Source organism: Cetorhinus maximus, chromosome 8 (genome assembly GCF_964194155.1).
Source record: "Cetorhinus maximus chromosome 8, sCetMax3.hap1.1, whole genome shotgun sequence".
NCBI lineage: Eukaryota > Metazoa > Chordata > Chondrichthyes > Lamniformes > Cetorhinidae > Cetorhinus > Cetorhinus maximus.
The window spans coordinates 57,535,031-57,554,948 of NC_135886.1; the positions used below are offsets into that span (position 1 = coordinate 57,535,031).

The window sequence follows — 19,918 nt, forward strand, 5'->3', positions numbered from 1 at the left end:
CTTTTTGTGATTCATGTACGAGGGCACCCAGATCCCTCTGTACCATCAAGTTCTACAATCTCTCTCCATTTTAAATAGTGCACTGCTTTTTTCTTCCTGCCAAAGTGAACAAGTTGACATTTTCCCACATTATAGTCCATCTGCCAAATTTTTGCCCACTCACTTAACCTGTCTATATCCATTTGCAGACTCTTTACCTCCTCTTGACAACTTACTTTCCTACCTTTCTTGGTGTCATCGGCAAATTTAGCTACCGTACATTCGGTCCGTCATGCAAATCATTGATGTAGCTTGAAAATAATTGAGGCTTCAGCACTGATCCTTGTGGCACTCCACTTGTCACAGCTTGCCAACCCAAAAAAGACCAATTTATCCTTACTCTCTGCTTCCTTTTTTAAAAAAAAATATTCGTTCATGGGATAGTGGTGTCACTGTCTAGGCCAGCTTTTATTGCCCATCCCTAAGTGCTCTTGAGAAGCCTTTTTGAACCGCTGCAGTGCATGTGTTGTAGGAATACCAACAGTGCTGTTAGGAAAGGAGTTCCAGGGTTTTGACCCAGTGACAGCGAAGGAACAGCAATATAGTTCCAAGCCAGGATGGTGTGCGGCTGCAGGGGAACTTGCAGATGGAGGTGTTCCCATGCTTCTGCTGCCCTTGTCGTTCCAGGTGGTAGAGGTCACAGGTTTGGAAGGTGCTATTGAAGGAGCCTTGGCGAGCTGCTGCAGTGCACATCTTGTAGATGGTACACACTGCTAGGTAACCAATCCTTTATCCATGCTAATTTGTTAACCCCTACACCAGATTCTCTTATCTTGTGTAGTAACCTTTAATATGGCACCTTTTCGAATGCCTTTTAGAAATTCAATGAGTTCAGATATATTATCCATAAATTGAAGAGTTAAGGACTGCAAGTCTTTTTTTCGGTTCACGGACAGTCTTTGCTAAACATACAGGTGTAAATAAATAACTGGGTGGTTAAATAATGCTGCAGTTATAAGTAATGAACGGTTTTGGATAAATCAGGATTAATGACTACACCATAGGAATGTAGAGCCCAGCTAATAACACAACATAAGAACAAGGAGCAGGCAATTCAGCCCCTTGAGCCTGCCCCACCATTCATTACGATCTTGGCTGATCTCATTTCGGCCTCAACTCCAATTTCCCATGCTCTCCCCATAACTTTTCAACCCATTACTAATTTAAAATCTATCTCCTCAAATTTATTCAGCATCCCGGCATCCACTGCACTCTGAGGTAGTGAATTCCACAGATTCACGACCCTTTGAGAAAAGTATTTCCTCCTCATCTCTGATTTAAATCTACCACCCCTTAGCCTAAAACTATGGCCTCTCATTCTAGAATGCCCCAGAAGGGGAAACATCCGCTCCACATCTACTTTGTCTATCCCCTTTAGCATCTTATATACCTCAATTAGATCTCCTCTCATCCTTCTAAACTCTAGCGAGTATAGGCCTAAACTGCTCAATCTCTCATAAGACAAGCCCCGTATCTCTGGAATCAATCTAGTGAACCTCCTCTGAACTGCCTCCAGTGCAACTACATCCTTCCTCAAGTAAGGGGACCAAAACTGTGCACAGTACTCCAGGTGGGGTCTCACCAATGCCTTGTACAGTTGCAACAATACTTCCCTATTTCGATACTCTATTCCTTCTGCAATAAATGCCAAAATTCCATTTGCCTTATTACCTGCTGTACTTGCATACTAGCTTTCGGCAATTCATGCATGAGGACACCCAGATCCCTCTGCACTGAACAGAACGTTGACTATCTTTTAAATTGATGTAGGGATGAGAGGAGAGAATCTCACGGTAATTATAGATAAGCAATTGAAGAAGGATAGTTAAGGAAAAGTAACTGGAAATAAATTTAGTGATTATAAACAGAAACTAAAAAGAGCCTAAAGATATGCCTTTACCTGTAGTCTAGAGAATTCAGAATTTATTCAAATACATTTGGAAGTATATTTTGAAGCAAACTCAGTTTTAATATAATTGAGATCAGGGCAGAAATACAAAATTTTAGGAAGGAAAACTTCAAAGAGATGTGCATGATAATGCTAAACAATACTTCAGAGGTTTCGGGGTGCAAAGAGGGCTGTAACATAAACAAATTAGATAATGTCCAATATTGAAAATCAATGATCAGCACCAGCAGTAAGAGTGGTTGAGGGAAGGCAGAACTGAAACAATTACAAAGAGAAATGGGAAACCATTTTAATTGCTTGAAAAGTTTTACTTGCGAGGGAAATAAGAAGTGGCTTTTCAATTTAGATTTAAGGAGAGAGGAGAAAACTATAGAGGAGATGTGCAGGGCAAGTTTTTTACGCAGAGGGTAGTGAGTGTCTGGAATTCGCTGCCAGAGGAGGTGGTGGAAGCAGGTACGATAGTGGTGTTTAAGAGGCAGCTTGACAAATACATGAATAGGATGGGAATAGAGGGATACGGACCCCGGAAGTGCAAAATGTTTTAGTTGACGGGCAATATGATTGGCGCAGGCTTGGAGGGCCGAAGGGCCTTTTCCTGTGCCGTACTTTTCTTTGTTTATCCGACTGATTCCTGGGATGGCAGGACTGACATATGAGGAGAGACTGAGTCGATTAGGATTATATTCGCTGGAGTTCAGAAGAATGAGGGTGGATCTCAGAAACCTATAAAATTCTAACAGGATTAGACAGGGTAGATGCAGGAAGGATGTTCCCGATGGTGGGGGAAGTCCAGAACCAGGGGTCACAGTCTGAGGATATTGGGTAGACCATAGGGCTGAGATGAGGAGAAATTTCTTCACCCAGAGTGGTGAGCGTGTGGAATTCGTTACCACAGAAAGTAATTGAAACCAAAACATTGTATGCTTTCAAGAAGGAGTTAGATATAGCTCTTGGGGCGAAAAGGATCAAAGGGTTTGGGGAGAAAGTGGGAGCAGGCTATTGAGTTGGATGATCAGCCATGAATGGTGGAGCAGGCTTGAAGGGCCAAATGGCCTACTCCTGCTCCTAGTTTCTATGAAAAAGGTTACCGGATCCTGGGTATCATAAATTGAGGCAGTGTGCAAAAGCAAAGGAAGTTATGAAGAACATTTATAAAATATTAGTTCAACCTCATCTGGAGCATTGCGTCCAATTCTGAGCACCACAATTTAGGAAGGATGAGAGGGTGCAGAAAAGATTTCCATGGATGAAGGACTTCAGCTACGTGGACAGATCGGAGAAGCTGATGATGTTCCCCTTCGAACAGAGAAGGCCGAGAGGTGATATGATAGAGGTGTTCAAAATCATAGGAAGTCTGGACAGAGTAGATAGGGGAAGCTGTTTCCATTGGCAGACGAGTCCAGAATCAGAGGATGCAATTTAGGGCAAATGGCAAAAGAACTAAAAGAACGAGAAAAAACCTTTTTACGCAGCGAGCGGTTAGGCAGTGGAATTGGCTGACTTCTTGTATAAAGCCAGCACAGGCACATGGAGCCAAATGGCCACCTCTGTGCTGTACCCATTCGATGTTTCTATAAAAGATTATGGGACAGAGAAATGACCCCTTGGCTAGATGGCAATAGTTGACAATGTCAAAGGCTGGGAAGAAATTTGTGGGGCACTGGCTATAATTATAAATGATCAATTAGTGTTGGAGAAGCTCCACAGAACTGGGCAAAATCAAATATGGTGCTTCTATTTCAAAAGAACCCCTCCACATTTATCCGTCTACAGCCACAGTGTGCCAGTTATAATGTGTACTATCTACAGGATGCATTGCTGCAACTCATCAAGTTTACCTTGACAGTACCATCCAACCCTGTGACCACTACCACTGTGAAGAACAAGAGCAGTAATATCATGGAAAGGCTAACCCCAACCCTCCTGACTTGGGCATATATCACTGTTCCCGTTTCAGCCCCAGATCAAAATTCTGGGACTCCTGGGAATGCATTTGCTTAAGGGACACTGCGAGACCAGCAGGGGATGCAAGAACACAGTGGAGATAAAAGGAGTGGCAGAGAGAGCGAGAAAATCACTGGAGACTTTCCACTAGTTTCACAAAGAAAATCAAGTGTGATGTCACAGGAATCTACGTAAGTGATTGGCTGTTGAATATATTTCTCCTTTCTATTAAAATTCGGTGATTTGTTTCAAATTTGGAGCTGGGAAATTCATTAAAATCGGGTTACTACAGTAGTAAATTAATTAATAAGATTATAAGCACAGAGCAGGTCTAGAGGTATGAACTGGAAATTTTATAGTTCAAACAGGGAATTAGCTAGACTGTTAAAGAAGGAACAGAAGGTTTTTTTTACATCATGAGGAATTTAATAGTCACTTGGTAAGCGTCGGTAATTGAGGAAAGCCAGCATGGATTTGTTAATGGCAAATCGTGTTTAATCAACTTGGAGTATTTCGATGAGGTAACATAGAGGTTAATGAGGGTAATGCTGTTGTGTATATAGTGTATATGGAACAACAGACTTGTGGGCAAAGTTGTAACTCATGGAATAAAAGAGACATGGACATGGAATTGACTCAGTGACAGGAAACAGAGCATGGTGGTTAATGGGTGTTTTTCAGACTGGAGGGAGGTTTGTAGTGGTTTCCAGGGGTCAGTGTTGCTGATATATATTAATGACCTAGACCTAGGTGTACAGGGCACAATTCAAAATTTGGGGATGATACTAAGCTTGGAAGTATTGTGAACTGTGAGGAGGATTGTGTAGAACTTCATAAGGACATAGACAGGTTAGTGGAATGGGCAGATGAAATTTAATGCAGAGAAATGTGATATGATTCATTTTGGTAGGAAAAGCATGGAGAAGCAATATATAATAAATCGCACAGTTCTAAAGGAGTGCAGGAGCAGAGGACCCTTAATGCACAAGTCATTGAAGGTGGCAGGACAGGTTGAGAGTGTGGTTAATAAAGCATAGAGCATCCTAGGCTTTTTGAAGAGGGGCACAGAGTATAAAAACAAGTAAGTTATGTTATGTTAAATGCGTACAGAACATTGGTTCAGTCTAAACTGGAATATTGCGCCCAGTTTTGCTTACCACACTTAAGGAAAGGTGTGATGGGATTAGACAGAATGCAGAAAAGATTCATGAGAATGGTCCCAGGGATGAGGACTTCAGTTACAGAGATTGAAGAAGTTGGGACAGTTTTCCTTGGAGAAGAGAAGGTTGAGAGGAGATTTGATAGGGTATTCAAAATTATGAAGGGTCTGGACAGAAAAGTTCTCATTTGTAGAAGGATCAAGAACAAGATTTAATTTCAAGTAATTGGCAAAAGAAGCAATGGTGATATGAGGAATAATGTTTTCAGAGTGAGGGGTTAGGATCTGGAATGCACTGCCTAAGAGGGTGGTGGAGGCAGGTTCAATCGAAGCATTCAAGAGAGAATTGAGCTGTTATCTGAGAAGTAAGAATATGCACAGTGGAGAGAAGGTGGGGTAAGTGGTGCTAGGGAAATCATCTTTCCAAGAGTCAGCTCACACACGATGGGCCAAATGGCTTCCTTTTGCGCTGTAACAATTCTGTGATTGTGAGGACGACAATAAATCTACCCTTGCCAGCATCATCCATGCCTGTCAGGTGCATTATAAAGCACCAATAGAAGTTCTGGCACCATCTTTGATACCAACACTCTATTTGCATTTTAATTGCATTTCCACATATTATATTGAAAAGTAAAAAGCCGTTAGTTTGGGGACCTGGGACTATCTCTATAGTAAAACGGTGGCAAAAGGAGGAGTGGGGCTGATTAGGGGCCAAAAGGGGATTTACGAATGGAGGCGATGGCATGGCTGAGGTACTAAATGAATACTTTTGCCTTTGTCTTTACCAAGGAAGAATGCAGAAAAGATTACTCACCCTCTTCCATTCAAAGTACGTCTGTATTCATGGCTCTTCTGTTCATTTGCTTTCCCAATTGCATAGCCAATCTCAATACTTCAGCAAATTGTTAAATGATTATCAATAAAAAGCAGGGCAAATCCAACCCAGCCGATCACTACCCTATCAGTCTACTCTCATTCATCAGCAAAGTGATGCAAGGTGTTGTCAACAGTGCTATCAAGTGGCACTTACACAACAATAACCTGCTCACTGATGCTCAGTTCCGCCAGGGCCACTCAGCTCCTGACCTCATTACAGCCTTGGTCCAAGCATGGATAAAAGAGCTGAACTAAAGAGGTGAAGGGAGAGTGACTGCCCTTGACATCAAGGTAGTAGTTGATCAGGTGTGGCATCAAGGAGCCCTTAAAAAATTGAAGTCAATGGGAATCAGGGGGAAAACTCTCCACTGGTTGGAGTCATACCTAGCACGAAGGAAGCTGGTTGTGGCTGTTGGTCAATCATCTCAGCCCCGGGACATCACTGCAGGAGTTCCTTAGATTAGTGCCCTAGGTTCAACCATCTTCAGCTACTTCATCAGTTACCTTCCTTCCATTATAAGGTCTGAAGTGGCAATGCCTGCTGATTAGTGCACAATGTTCAGCACCATTCATGACTCCTCAGATACTGAAACAGTCCGTGGCCATAATCAGCAAGACCTGGAGCATATTCAGGCTTGGGCTCATAAGTGGCAAGTAACATTCACGCCACACAAGTACTAGACAATGATCATCTCCAACAACAGGGAAACTAAAAACAAAAAACTACTGCGGATGCTGGAAATCCAAAACAAAAACAGAATTACCTGGAAAAACTCAGCAGGTCTGGCAGCATCGGTGGAGAAGAAAAGAGTCGACATTTCGAGTCCTCACGACCCTTCAACAGAACTCGGGTCGTGAGGACTCGAAACGTCAACTCTTTTCTTCTCCACCGATGCTGCCAGACCTGCTGAGTTTTTCCAGGTAATTCTGTTTTTGTTTTACAGGGAAACTAACCAGCTTCTCTTGACATTCAATGGCACTACCATCACTGAATCTCCACTACCAACATCCTGGGGTTAACACTGACCAGAAACTGAACTGGACCAGCCATGTAAATTTTGTGGCCACAAGGGTAGGTCAGAGGCTGGGAATTCAGCGGAGAGTAACTCACTTCCTGACTCCCTAAAGTCTGTGCACAAGGCACAAGTCAGGAGTGTGATAATTCCACTCCATTTGCCTGTATGAGTGCAGCTCCAACAGCACTCAAGAAGCTCAACGCCATCCAGGACAAAGCAGCCCATTTGACTGGCACCCCATCCACCACCTTAAACATTCACTCCTTCCATTACCGGCACATAGTGGCAGCAATATGTACCATCTACACGATGCACCACAGCAACTCACCAAGCATCGTTCAACAGCACCTTCCAAACCCACGACCACTACCATCTAGAAGGACAAGGGACCAGATGCATGGGAACACCACCACCTGCAAGTTCCCCTCCAAGCCACACACCATTCTGACTTGGAAATAAATCACCATTCCTTCACTGTCACTGGGTCCAAATCCTGGAACTCCCTTCCTAACAGCACTGTGAGCATTCCTGAACCACATGGATCGCAGCGGTTCAAGAAGGCAGCTCACCACCACCTTCTCAAGGGCAATTAGGGATTGGGCAATAAATGCAGGCCTAGTCAGCGATGCCCACTTCCAATGAACTGATAAATAAAAGTTTTTTTTTAAATTAACCAACCGTACAGAGCGCTGTGCACAATTCAACGCAGCTTCAAACAGCACATGAAGGTATTCAAAGAGTGCAGAGAAGAAAGGATACGATCATGGAGAAAGATTAGAGAAAGCCAAAAAAGCTTCCACAAGTACATAAAAAGGAAAAAAAGTCATGACAGGGAGTGTTGCTCCCTTAGAGGGAGAGACTGAGGAATTAATAATGGGAAACAAGGAAATGGCAGGGACTTAAGTATTTTGTGTACTTTAGCATTGTGTATCTTTATAGTAGAAAACATAAAAAGCATCCCAAGAATAGCAGAAAAGCAGGGGGCAAAATGGAAAGCAGAACTTAAAATTTTCACAATTACTAGAGAAAAAGTACTGGGAAAATAAATGGAACTAAAGGCTGCCCCTTGATGGCCTACATCCTAGGATCCTAAAAGGAGTGCTGCAGAGCTAGTGGATGCATTGGTTGCAAAATTCCCTAGATTCTGGGAGAGTTCCAGCAGCCGAGAAAACCAGAAATGAAACATCACTATTCAAGAAAGGAGATGGGTAGAAAGCAGGAAACTATAGGTCAGTTAGTCTAACATCCGTCATTGGGAAAATGCTAAAATCTATTAAGGAAATAATAGCAGCACATTTAGAATAACAAATTACAATCAGGCAAAGTCAACATAGTTTTGTGAAAGGGAAATTGTGTTTGAGGATGTAACAAGCAGAGTGGATAAAAGGGAACGAGTAGATGTAGTATATTTGGATCTTCAAAAGGCAAATGCCACATAAAAAGTTACTGTATAAGTTAAGGGCTCATGGTGTTGGAGGTAATATATTAGCATCGATAGAGGGTTGGCTAATTAACAGGAAATAGAGTTGGGATAAATGGGTCATTTTCAGGTTGGTAGATGAACAATTGGGAGTGCCACAGTGCTGGAACCTCAACTATTTAAGATTCATAGTAATGGCTTGGATGAATGTAGTTAAATTTTCTGAAAAGGACACAGTCTGCAAGGGAATTTTTAAAAATGTATTCGTTCATGGGACATGGGCGTCGCTGGCCAACATTTATTGCCCATCCCTAACTGCCCTTGTTCAGAGGGCAGAGTCAACCACATTCCTGTGGGTCTGGAGTCACATGTAGGCCAGACCAGGTTAGGGCAGCACATTTCCTTCCCTAAAGGACATTAGTGAACGAGATGGGTTTTTACAACAATTGTCATCAGACCTTTAATTCCAAATTTTTATTGAATTCAAATTTCACCATCTGCCATGGTGGGATTCGAACCTGGGTCCCCAGAGCATTAACCTAGGCCTCTGGAATATTAGTCCAGTGACAATACCACTATGCCACCGCCTCCCCATATATGTAGATAGGTTAAGTAAACAGGCAAAAAAAAATATAAATCAGCAGATGGAGTAGAATGCAGGAAAATGCGAGGTTGTCCACTTTGGCAGAAAGAATAGAAAAGCAGAATATTTTTTAAATGGAGAGAGAAAGCAGAATGCTGCAGAACAGAGGGATCTGCATGTGCTTGTACAGGAATCACAAAAGGTTAGCATTGCAGGTATAGCAAGTAATTAGGAAGGCAATTGGAATGTTGGCCTTCATTGCAAGGGGTTAAAAGTAGGGAAGTCCAGCTAAAAAATTACCCAAGGGAGTGCAACGAAGGCTCACCAGACAGATTCTTGGTGTGATTATCCCATGAGGGACAATTGAGGAGACTGGGCCTATATGCTCTGGAGTTTAGAAGAATGAGAGATGATCTCATTGAAGCATACAAAATTCTTACAGGGCAGGGTAGATGTAGATAGGATGTTTCCTGGCTGGGGGTTCCAGTATCAGGGAACAGAGTTTCAGAATAAGAGGTACATTGCTGTAGTATTTCCATCCCTCCCTCCTCCTCAAACCTAAAAAGAGAGGAAGAGGCAGTGCCTTCAGGAGTGCACCAGACCTGCGAGGGACAGTCTTCTGAAAGTGGATTTTAAAGAAAAAGCAGCTGATTGGTGAGTAATCCTGGGAGCAGACTCGCAGGGAGGAGCATCGGAGCGGTGAGTATAAATCTAGCTTACCTCGGGGATTTGCAGCCTTGTCTCCAGGAAGGAACACCGGAGCGGTGGCTATAAATCTAGCTTACCTTGGGGATTCGCGGCCTTGTCTCCTGGGAGCAGACTCGGGGGGAGGAGCACCGGAGCGGTGAGTATAAATCTAGCTTACCTTGGGGATTCGCAGTCTTGTCTCTAGGGAGCAGACTCGGAGGGAGAAGCACCGGAGCAGTGACCTTGGGGCACAGAGTAACTGAAGCCAAAACTTTAAAAAAGTGATGTCACAGGAAAGCTGTGACCTGATTGGTTGGTAGGAAATCTGCACCAAATTTGAAAAAAAATACACTGCAAAGCTAATTAATAAATTAATTATCTAAGTAGAGATGGCTGGGCAGGTGATGTGCTGTAGCTATATGATGTGGGAGCTGGCAGATCCCATTGCGAGCCGCAGTGACCACATCTGCAGCAAGTGTTGGCTGCTGGAGGAACTCCGACTCAGAATTGATGAGCTGGAGTCCGAGCTCCGGACGCTGCGGCACATCCGGGAGGGGGAGAGTTACCTGGATGCTTTGTATCAGGAGGTGATCACACCTGGTAGATTAAGTACCTCAAGTCTGGTCAGTGGTCAGGGTCAGCAGGGTGTGACTGCACGTGAGGCAGGTAGAGGGATCCTGTGTTCAGGAACAGAGGAACCTCAGCTCTTGACCTTGTCCAACAGGTACAAGGTACTTGGTCCCTGTGTGGATGAGGAACAGGGTTGTAGGGAGGATGAGCCAGCTGACCACGGCACCGTGGCACAGGAGGCCATTCAAGAGGGGGGACCATAAAGACAAGTGGTAGTTGTAGGGGATTCTATAATTAGGGGAATTGTTAGCTTCCTTTGTAAGCAGGATCGAGAGTCCCGCATGGTATGTTGCCTGCCTGGTGCCAGGGTGAAGGACATCTCTGACCGGCTTGAAAGGATATTGGAGAGCGAGGGAGAGGATCCAATTGTTGTGGTCCACGTTGGGACAAATAACATAGGTAGGACTAGGAAAGAGGACCTGTTTGGGGATTATCAGGGACTAGGAACTAAATTAAAGAACAGGTCCTCAAGGGTTATAATCTCCGGATTACTACCCGAGCAATGTGCAACTTGGCATAGGGACGCGAGAATAAGGGAAGTAAACACGTGGCTAAAGAAGTGGTGCGGGAAAGAGGGGTTTCATTTCGTGGGGCACTGGCATCAGTATTGGAACAGGAGGGATCTGTACCGTTGGGACGGTCTCCACCTGAACCGATCTGGGACCAATGTTTTAGCGACAAGGGTAAATAGGGTGGTCAACAGGACTTTAAACTAGAAAGTGGGGGGGGGAGGGAAGGGTAAAACTCCAAGAAGCATGACTAATGGGAAACAAAGTAACAGGTTAGCGTGTGGGGGGGTGGATTCAACTTCATGGAAAATTATGAAAAAACTGAAAAGAAAGGAGAGACCAAGAGAGGCTATTAAAGTCTCCAGAACACAAAATAGGACAGTGTTTGGAAAGGGCTAAGAATCTAACTTCAAGCACATCAGATAAAGGGATGACAATGAGAAAGGGGACGGGAAATTCGGGACCGAAGGTGTTGTATCTGAATACACGCAGTATACGAAATAAGGTAAATGAGCTTGTGGCGCAGATTGAAATTGGCAGATATGATATGGTGGGCATTACGGAGACATGGCTGCAAGGGGATCAGGACTGGGAGCTAAATATCCAAGAATATACATCCTATCGAAAAGATAGGCAGGTTGGCAGAGGGGGTGGGGTTGCTTTGTTAGTAAGAAATGAAATTAAATCGATAGCAAGAAATTATGTAGGGTCAGGTGATGTAGAATCTGTGTGGGTAGAGTTGAGGAACCGCAAAGGTAAAAAAACCACAATGGGAGTTATGTACAGGCCTCCGAATAGTAGTCAGGATCTGGGGCACAAGATACACCAGGAGTTAGAAAAGGTGTGTAAGAAATGCAAGGTTACAGTGATCATGGGGGATTTCAATATGCAGGTAGACTGGGAAAATCAGGTTGGTAGTGCATCCCAAGAAAAGGAATTTATGAAATGCCTACGAGATGGCTTTTTGGAGCAGCTTGTGGTGGAGCCCACTAGGGAACAGGCAACTCTAGATTTAGTGATGTGTAATGAGGCAGATTTGATAAGGGAGCTTAAGGTGAAGGAACCCTTAGGAGGAAGTGACCATAATATGATAGAATTTACCCTGCAATTTGAGAGGAAAAAGCTGGAATCAGATGTAATGGTATTACAGTTGAATAAAGGCAACTAAAGAGGCATGAGGGAAGAGCTGGCCAGAATTGACTGGGAGATGAGCCTAGCAGGAAAGACAGTGGAACAGCAATGGCAGGAGTTTCTGGGAATAATTTGGGAGACACAGCAAAAATTCATCCCTAGGAAGAAGAAGCATACTAAAGGGAGGACGAGGCAACCACGGCTGACAAGGGAAGTCAGGGACAGCATAAAAGCTAAAGAGAAAGCATACAATGCGGCGAAGAGCAGTGGGAAACCAGGGGATTGGGAAGCCTACAAAGACCAACAGAGGACAACTAAAAAAGAAATAAGGAGGGAGAAGATTAAATACGAGGGTAAACTAGCCAGTAATATAAAAGAAGATTGCAAGAGTTTTTTTTAGATATATAAAGGGTAAGAGAGAGGCAAAAGTGGATATTAGGCCACTGGAAAATGACGCTGGAGAAGTAGTAGTGGGGAACAAAGGAATGGCGGAGGAACTGAATAGGTACTTTGCATCAGTCTTCACAGTGGAAGACACGAGTGACATCCCCAAAGGTCAAGAGAGTCGGGGGACAGAGGTGAGTATGGTGGCCATTAGCAAGGAGAAGGTGCTAGGAAAACTGAAGGGTCTGAAGGTGGATAAATCACCTGGACCAGATGGATTACACCCCAGAGTTCTGAAGGAGATAGCTGAAGAGACAGTGGAGGCGTTAGTGGTGATCTTTCAGGAATCACTGGAGTCAGGGAGGGTCCCAGAGGACTGGAAAATCGCTAATGTAACCCCCCTGTTTAAGGGAGTGAGGCAAAAGACGGGAAATTACAGGCCGATTAGCTGGACATCGGTCGTTGGTAAGATTTTAGAGTCCATTATTAAGGATGAGATTTCAGAATACTTGGAAGTGCATAGTAAAATCGGGCAAAGTCAGCATGGTTTCATCAAGGGGAGGTCATGCCTGACAAATCTGTTAGAATTCTTTGAGTAGGTTAGACAAATGAGAGCCAATGGATGTTATTTACTTGGACTTCCAGAAGGCCTTTGACAAGGTGCTGCACAGGAGGCTGCTAAGTAAGATAAGAGCCCATGGCGTTAGAGGTAAGGTATTAGCATAGATAGAAGATTGGCTGTCTGGCAGGAGGCAGAGAGTGGGGATAAGGGTACTAGTTATATTAATGATCTAGATGAAGGAACTGAGGGGATCCTGGCTAAGTTTTCAGATGGTATAAAGATAGGTGGAGGGACAGGTAGTATTGAGGAGGCGGGGAGGCTGCAGAAGGATTTGGACAGGTTAGGAGAATGGGCTAAGAAGTGGCAGATGGAATACAACGTGGGGAAGTGTGAGGTCATGCACTTTGGTAGGAAGAATAGAGGCAAGGACTATTTTCTAAATTGGAAGAGAATTCAGAAATCTGGAGTGCAAAGGGACTTGGGAGTCCTAGTCCAGGATTCTCTTGAGGTTAACTTGCAGGTTGAGTCGGTAGTTAGGAAGGCAAATGCAATGTTGGCATTTATTTTGAGAGGAGTAGAATATAAAAGCAGGGATGTGCTGCTGAGGCTTTATAAGGCTCTGGTCAGACAACACTAGAATATTGTGAGCAATTTTGGGCCCCGTATCTCAGTAAGGATTTGCTGGCCCTGGAGAGGGTCCAGAGGAGGTTCACGAGAATGATCCCAGGAATGAAAGGCTTTTTGAGGACGTTTGAGGACTCTGGGTCTATACTCGATGGAGTTTAGAAGGTTGAGCAGGGATCTGATTGAAACTTACAGAATACTGAAAGGCCTGGATAGAGTGGACATGGGGAAGATGTTTCCATTAGTAGGAGAGACTAGGACCCGAGGTCACAGCCTCAGAGTAAAGGGAAGACCTTTTAGAACAGAGATGAGGAGAAACGTCTTTAGCCAGAGAGTGGTGAATCTATGCCACAGAAGGCTGTGGAGGCCAGGTCATTGAGTGTATTTAAAACCGAGATAGATAGGTTCTTGATTGGTAAGGGGATCAAAGGTTACGGGGAGAAGGTGAGAGAATGGGGTTGAGAAACTTATCAGCCATGATTGAATGGCGGAGCAGACTCGATGGGCCGATTGGCCTAATTTCTGCTCCTATGTCTTGTGGTCTTATAAGCCATTTAGGACTGAGATGAGGAGGAATTTCTTCACTTAGATGGTGGTGAATCGTTGGAATTTTCTACCCCAGAGGGCTGCAGAGGCTGTCACTGAGTATGTTCGAGACAGAGGTCCTTAGATTTCTAGACATTAAAGATATCAAGAGATATGGGGATATTGCAGGAAAATGGCATCAAGGTAGAAGGTCAGCCATGATCTAGTTAAATGGTGGAGCAGGCTCAAGGGGCCAAATGGCCTCCCCCTGCTCCTATTTCTTATGTTTCTGTGTACAACTATACAGAGTATTGGTGAGACCGTACCTGGAATGCTGTGTACAGTTTTGGTCTCCTTACTTAAGGGAGGATATGCATATGCTGGATGCAGTTCAGAGAAGGTTTACTAGGCTGATTCCTGGGATGAAGTGTTGTCTTATGATGAGAGGTTGTGCACGTTGGGCCTATACTCGTTGGAGTTGAGAGGAATGAGAGGTGATCTTATTGAAATATATAAGATTCTGAGGAGGTTCAACAGGGTAGATGGTGAGGGGGCGGGGAATCTAGAGCTTGGGGGCACAGTTTAAAACTTAGTGGTCTCCAATTTAAGAAGAAGGAGGAGGAGGAATTTCTTCTCTCAAAGGGTCGTTAGTCTTTGGAATTCTCTTCCAGAGAGCAGTGGAGGCTGGATCACTGAATATGTTGAAGCCCGCGTTAGCCAGATTTTTGATTAACAAGAGAATGAAGGGTTATGGGGGACAGGCAAGAAAGTGCCATTAAGGCCACAATCAGATCAGCCATGATCTTAATGAATGGCTCGATGGGTCAAATGGCCTACTCCTGCTCCTATGATCAAATTCAACTGTTTGTGGAGAATCGGGTCAAGACGGAATTTGAGCAAGGTGTGTTATGCATTAAATGAGATAGATCAGGTAAACTGCATATTACTGCAAGTTGAATCAGGGCCATGGGTTTATAATTTTTACAACAGACGTTCAATTGTACAAGAGACCGATATGTGAGATAATCAATTTGTAAAATTAAAAAAAAATTGTACAGATATAAATATGTCAAAAGCAAAAGGATAGTCAATGGAAGAGTGGGTTCTTCACTGATCAAAAAAGAAATCATCTTGTGGAAACATGGTTGAGGTACTAAATGAGTAAGTACTTGGCACCTGCCTTTACAAAAAAGGAGGAAGCTACCAATGTCAAAGTAAAGATGGAGGGAGAAATTGGATTGGAAAAAAAAATCGGCACTTAAGACTGGCAGCAATCAGCCAATCCAGATGGGATGTACCTCAAGTTGTTCAAAGAAGTGAGGACGGAAATAGCAGAGGCTCTGGCCACAATCTTTCAATCCTCCTGAGGAAGTGGTGTCACAGGATTTCAAATGTTACATCCCTGTTTAAAACGGCGCTGGGTGATGGATTTGTTAAAGACAAACTGTGTCTGACAAACTGGATTGAGTTCTTTGATGAAATAATGGAGAGTTGATGAAGATAGTTTAATTGATGTTGTGTATATGTATATGGAGCTTCAAAAGGCTTTTAGTAAACTATCACAAAACAACTATGTCATCAAAATGAAAGCCCAAGGGATTAAAAGAGACAGTGGCAGTATGAATACAAAAGTGGCTAAGAGGCAGAAAGCAAAGTGTGGTGGTGAACAGCTGTTTGTTGGGCTGGAGGGAAGTATTCATTGATGTCCCCAGGGGTTAGTATTCAGACCACAGCTCTTTTTGATCATATACTAATGACCTGGGTTTGTACAGGAGGCAACATTTAAAGTTTACGGATGACTCAAAACTTATAAGTGTAGTAAAAGGTGAAGAGGATAGCAGCAGACTTCAGGAAGACTGACTGGCGTAAAAGCGGGTACAGAAGCAGAGATTTGGGGGTTCACATACATAAATCTTTGAAGGTAGCAAGTTGACAAAGCTGTTAAAAAGCACATGGAATCCTTGGCTTGAAAAATAGATTACAAAAGCTAAAAAAAATTATGCTAAACCTTTGTAAAATCACTGATCAGGCCTCAGCTGAAGTATTGGCTGAATTTTAATTTAAAGAAGCATTGAGAGTTTGGTTGGGTGGAATGGGTTAAAAACTAGGAAAATGACAGCCTGTCGGGAAGCAAGTTCCAACCTGCTAACATCAACATTTAACTCCAGCACATTAGAGGTTGCTCACACAGCCTTCAATAGAGGCAGGTTGTCGATTTCAATATGTTAATCACTCAATGATAGTTATGCTAACATGGCTTTTGCAATTTAATTGTGGGTCCACACTGGTTTCCTGGAACTCACCAAGCAAGGCAAAAACACAGTAGAAACTAGGAGGGATAAAGACATTACAGGGAAATATGCCAATAAATGCTGAAACCTCACCGCTTGCTTTCTTGTCTGCTTGTGTGAAAGGCTTTGCTCACAGTAATTGCACTGAGAGGTTAAGTTTTGTAAATTGGATCCCCACTTTGGAATGCTGGTGCTGCTTTTACTGTATTACTTTGGACCTCAGATGAGGCCCAAGATGACTAGCAGCATCAACAGTGCAGAGCAGGAATGCCAGGAGCAACTGCAGCCTGGCTCTCACAGGCTTGCAATTCCACAAGAGGGAACGAGCAGAGAGATGCAACTTGCAGAGTAATAAAATGTATACAGGCAGAGGATCAGCTCCCTCGACGTGTTGAAACTCTAGCGTTGTAGGAGGCTCAGGTTGTAACTTCAAGAGGTTGCAGATATTTGTAGCCTACTGGAACAAAATCTGTTACCAAGTAGGCTTGGCGGACTATCTTTGCCCTCAACAACTTGGCTTCTAGGTTCTTGCAGGAATCTGCTGGAGACGTTTGCAGGATCTTGCAAACTGTGTCCCAAAAATGCATAGACAAGAGTTGACAGAACTGCCTTCCCAGGCAATCTGCTAGGGGAGGCAATTCTGTCAACTCTGCCACTAAGTCTATGAGCAGGTGCCCAGATTAGCAGCTCTGACTGGTTTCCAGTAGATGCTTGGTGTGATCTACTGCACACATGTGACATATATACTATTTTTGTTTTACTTAATGTAAAACTTTGCTGTCACTGAGTGGCTTCCTGTAAAGTAGTAAAAACCAGCAACAAATTCATGCAAAGCAAGTCCCAGGACAAAAAAATCAGATTGATCACAATATGTACCTCAGCCCCAGGTTCACTTTGCAATGCAAAATAGTGTATTTACACATAAACATCGACCTTCAAGACCATTTGCATCTACTGAAACTAATACCCCATGGGACTCGGACTTGGGTCAGCATGTCCCTGTAGGTAGCAAGAGGCAGCTTGATAAGCTGCAGTGCTCGGCTCTTCAAACAGCTGTCATGGAAAACAGTGGTCAGCTGCATAAAGAACAAACAGTGAGGTCAGCTAAACATTCACCAACACTGTTTTCTTAATTCTCGGCAAATTACCCCATAAAATGGGCATCAAACACGGGCAGGGGAATATGCACCGAGCAGCCTGCTGGGTAAAGCACCCACTGATAATCGGTACATCAGTGGCTGAGACTTTTTTTAACCACTCTGCCATACGTCTCCCTATGCTGGGAATGTGTAATTTCACGAAATGCACTCCCGGTGCATGCAAGGAACAGTGCAGAGTCACCATCTTCCAAGAACAAAATTAAATATTTGGTAGTGGTGAACCTGGGCTGATTGTACCAAGTAACTAATCTCCTTAAGCAGTAATCACAAGATTAGTTTTATATTAAGATTATACTTATTTATAGTCTTTCGGACCGGTTGAAGTACATCTGCCACTGGACTATTAGGAGCTGGATAATTCTTTATATTGAAGATTTGAATGAAGAACAATTTATTCTAGAAGATTGTTTTAATATTAACAGAAAACCTTTCTTAGAAAAAATAACTATTTTGCTAGCCAAATAGTTCACAAAGACTACATGTCAGAAAGTGACGAAACGCTCAATCTGCCAACTTTGTATCAGTGCACTCACTGCAGATAAAAAGTTGTGGATTCAGTACCAATCTTGATATTTGAGACCATAATACAAGCTGACCAAGTACCAAGAGAGCACTGCACTATCAGAAGCGCTGCCTTTTGAATGGGATGTTAAAATGAAGTCCTGTCTGCCCTCTCAACTGCATGTAAAAGATCCCATGGCACTATTCAAAGAGCAGGGAGTTCCCAATGTGACTTGATCAATATTTACCCTCAAATAACATCATAAATATTTATCATTTAGCACAGTGTTGTTCATAAACCTTGCTGCATACAAATTGGCTGCCACATTTCTTAAATTATAATGTTGCAAAAGCGCTTCACTGACTGCAGAGCACTTTTGGATGCCCTGTAGTTCTGAAACATGCTATTTAAATGTAATCTTTTTTCTTTTATCTAGTCAATATTTACCACTTTTCTGTGGCAAATCTCAAAATATTCTGTGACCTTTTAAAGTGCTTTTTGTCCTTTACAAGCTGAAAGCATCTGCTAATCTAACGGACTTGGTGCACACATCTATATCTGCGCAAAGTATAATGCAGTCATGCTCACTCACCTGGTTTTTAGCAAATTATGAGCTTTCTCCTCCAACTGTTCAGAGACAGTGAGGAGTTCCTGGAGGTTAGCCATGGCCCTCTCTACAGCCGGATGAGGCACCAATCCTACACCAGAGTCAATCAGCCGTCTCATTTCATTCAAATTGAATGAATCGGGTGCAGAGTAAGCCAGCTGCACTTCATTTAGCCACCGTGCTTGTTCTAGACGCTCTCGAAGAAGCTGCAGCTGCGGTAATTCTATGTCAAATCCAAAACTGAGATCCTTCAGTTGCTGTAGTTCAAAAGTATTGGGTACTTCATCAGAGAGAGCCTTCTCAGAACGCTGCTGAAAATCTTCTACAGAATTTAAAAGATCCTGTGCAGAGATTAGATCAAGAATCACATGTTACAGAAACAATATAAACAAAGTCATTTCAAAGCAGGTAGAAAAAATAATGATTATTTTTCACAAAGCTTCCATTATAATTGTTTGGGTACTCATTTTAACTACAACACAAAGCTATTAAAGGAGCTATAAAATACTAAAATTAATTTTTTCTACAAAAGTATTCAAGGAACTCCAGAAGCTACATATACCTTCAGTAAGGGAGCCTGGTCAATGATGCAGGGTAGGGCATAGAGCTGTTTAACAAATGCTTGAAGCTCTGCAGCAGTCAGCCGCTTTTGGTACTTTCCTCCACCAGAACGGTATCTGAAATGCAATAATTATCACAACATCCACTCTCCTACGACAACAACTGCACAAGAACATACTTCCAATTGTCTGCCCTTGAGGAACAATACATTGTTAGATTTGTTGGAATAAAATTGCTACAGGTATAATCTTTTTAGTCTACAAGATTTTACTGGAGGACAGCCACAGTGATCTTGTCAAAATATTTCTTTTCCATTAAAGACAACATAGAAAGGCAGACCTGATTGCTGGTATGTTATAATAAGCTGTCATTCCCACACTTGTTCCTGGTACCTGCATACATTTAAAGGCATTTCAGAGTGCTCCTCCAGAACGCTTCCTCCATTTTGTTTTCAAAGACCAGATTTCTATTTGGAAGCCTGGGTCACAAAGCAAAGTGCTCAAAAGTAATAAGAGCTAGATTAGTTCTAAGGAAGAAGTTGATTGAAAAGTTAATAATTTTGAAGAGAAGGGCCATATCTTGCGGAACAAGGAAGAAATAATTGGAGCTTGTCAGAAAGGCACGGCAATAATCATGGGAGTTTTTAATTTACATGCAGACTGGAAAAGTCAGATGCGCAAAGATAGCCTAGATGAGGAGTACACTGAATGTTTTCAGGATAGTTTTTTAGAACAGTATGTTCTGAAGCCAACCAGAGAGCAGGTTATGCTAGATCTGGTATTGTGCAATGAGATGG

At 43.0% G+C, this 19,918-nt stretch overlaps 1 protein-coding gene across 2 annotated transcripts in view; it reads right to left on the reverse strand.

Annotated features, from left to right (window-relative positions):
* Positions 1-19,918, reverse strand: part of kdm5ba (lysine demethylase 5Ba) — a 254,050-nt gene that overhangs the window by 67,210 nt on the left and 166,922 nt on the right. For both annotated transcript variants that reach the window (XM_078546909.1, XM_078546911.1), the window contains 2 exons: positions 19,124-19,238; positions 18,547-18,902 (listed from right to left, as the gene is read on the reverse strand). In XM_078546909.1, the coding sequence (XP_078403035.1) occupies positions 18,547-18,902; positions 19,124-19,238 (471 nt within the window). The remainder of the gene's footprint in view (positions 1-18,546; positions 18,903-19,123; positions 19,239-19,918) is intronic.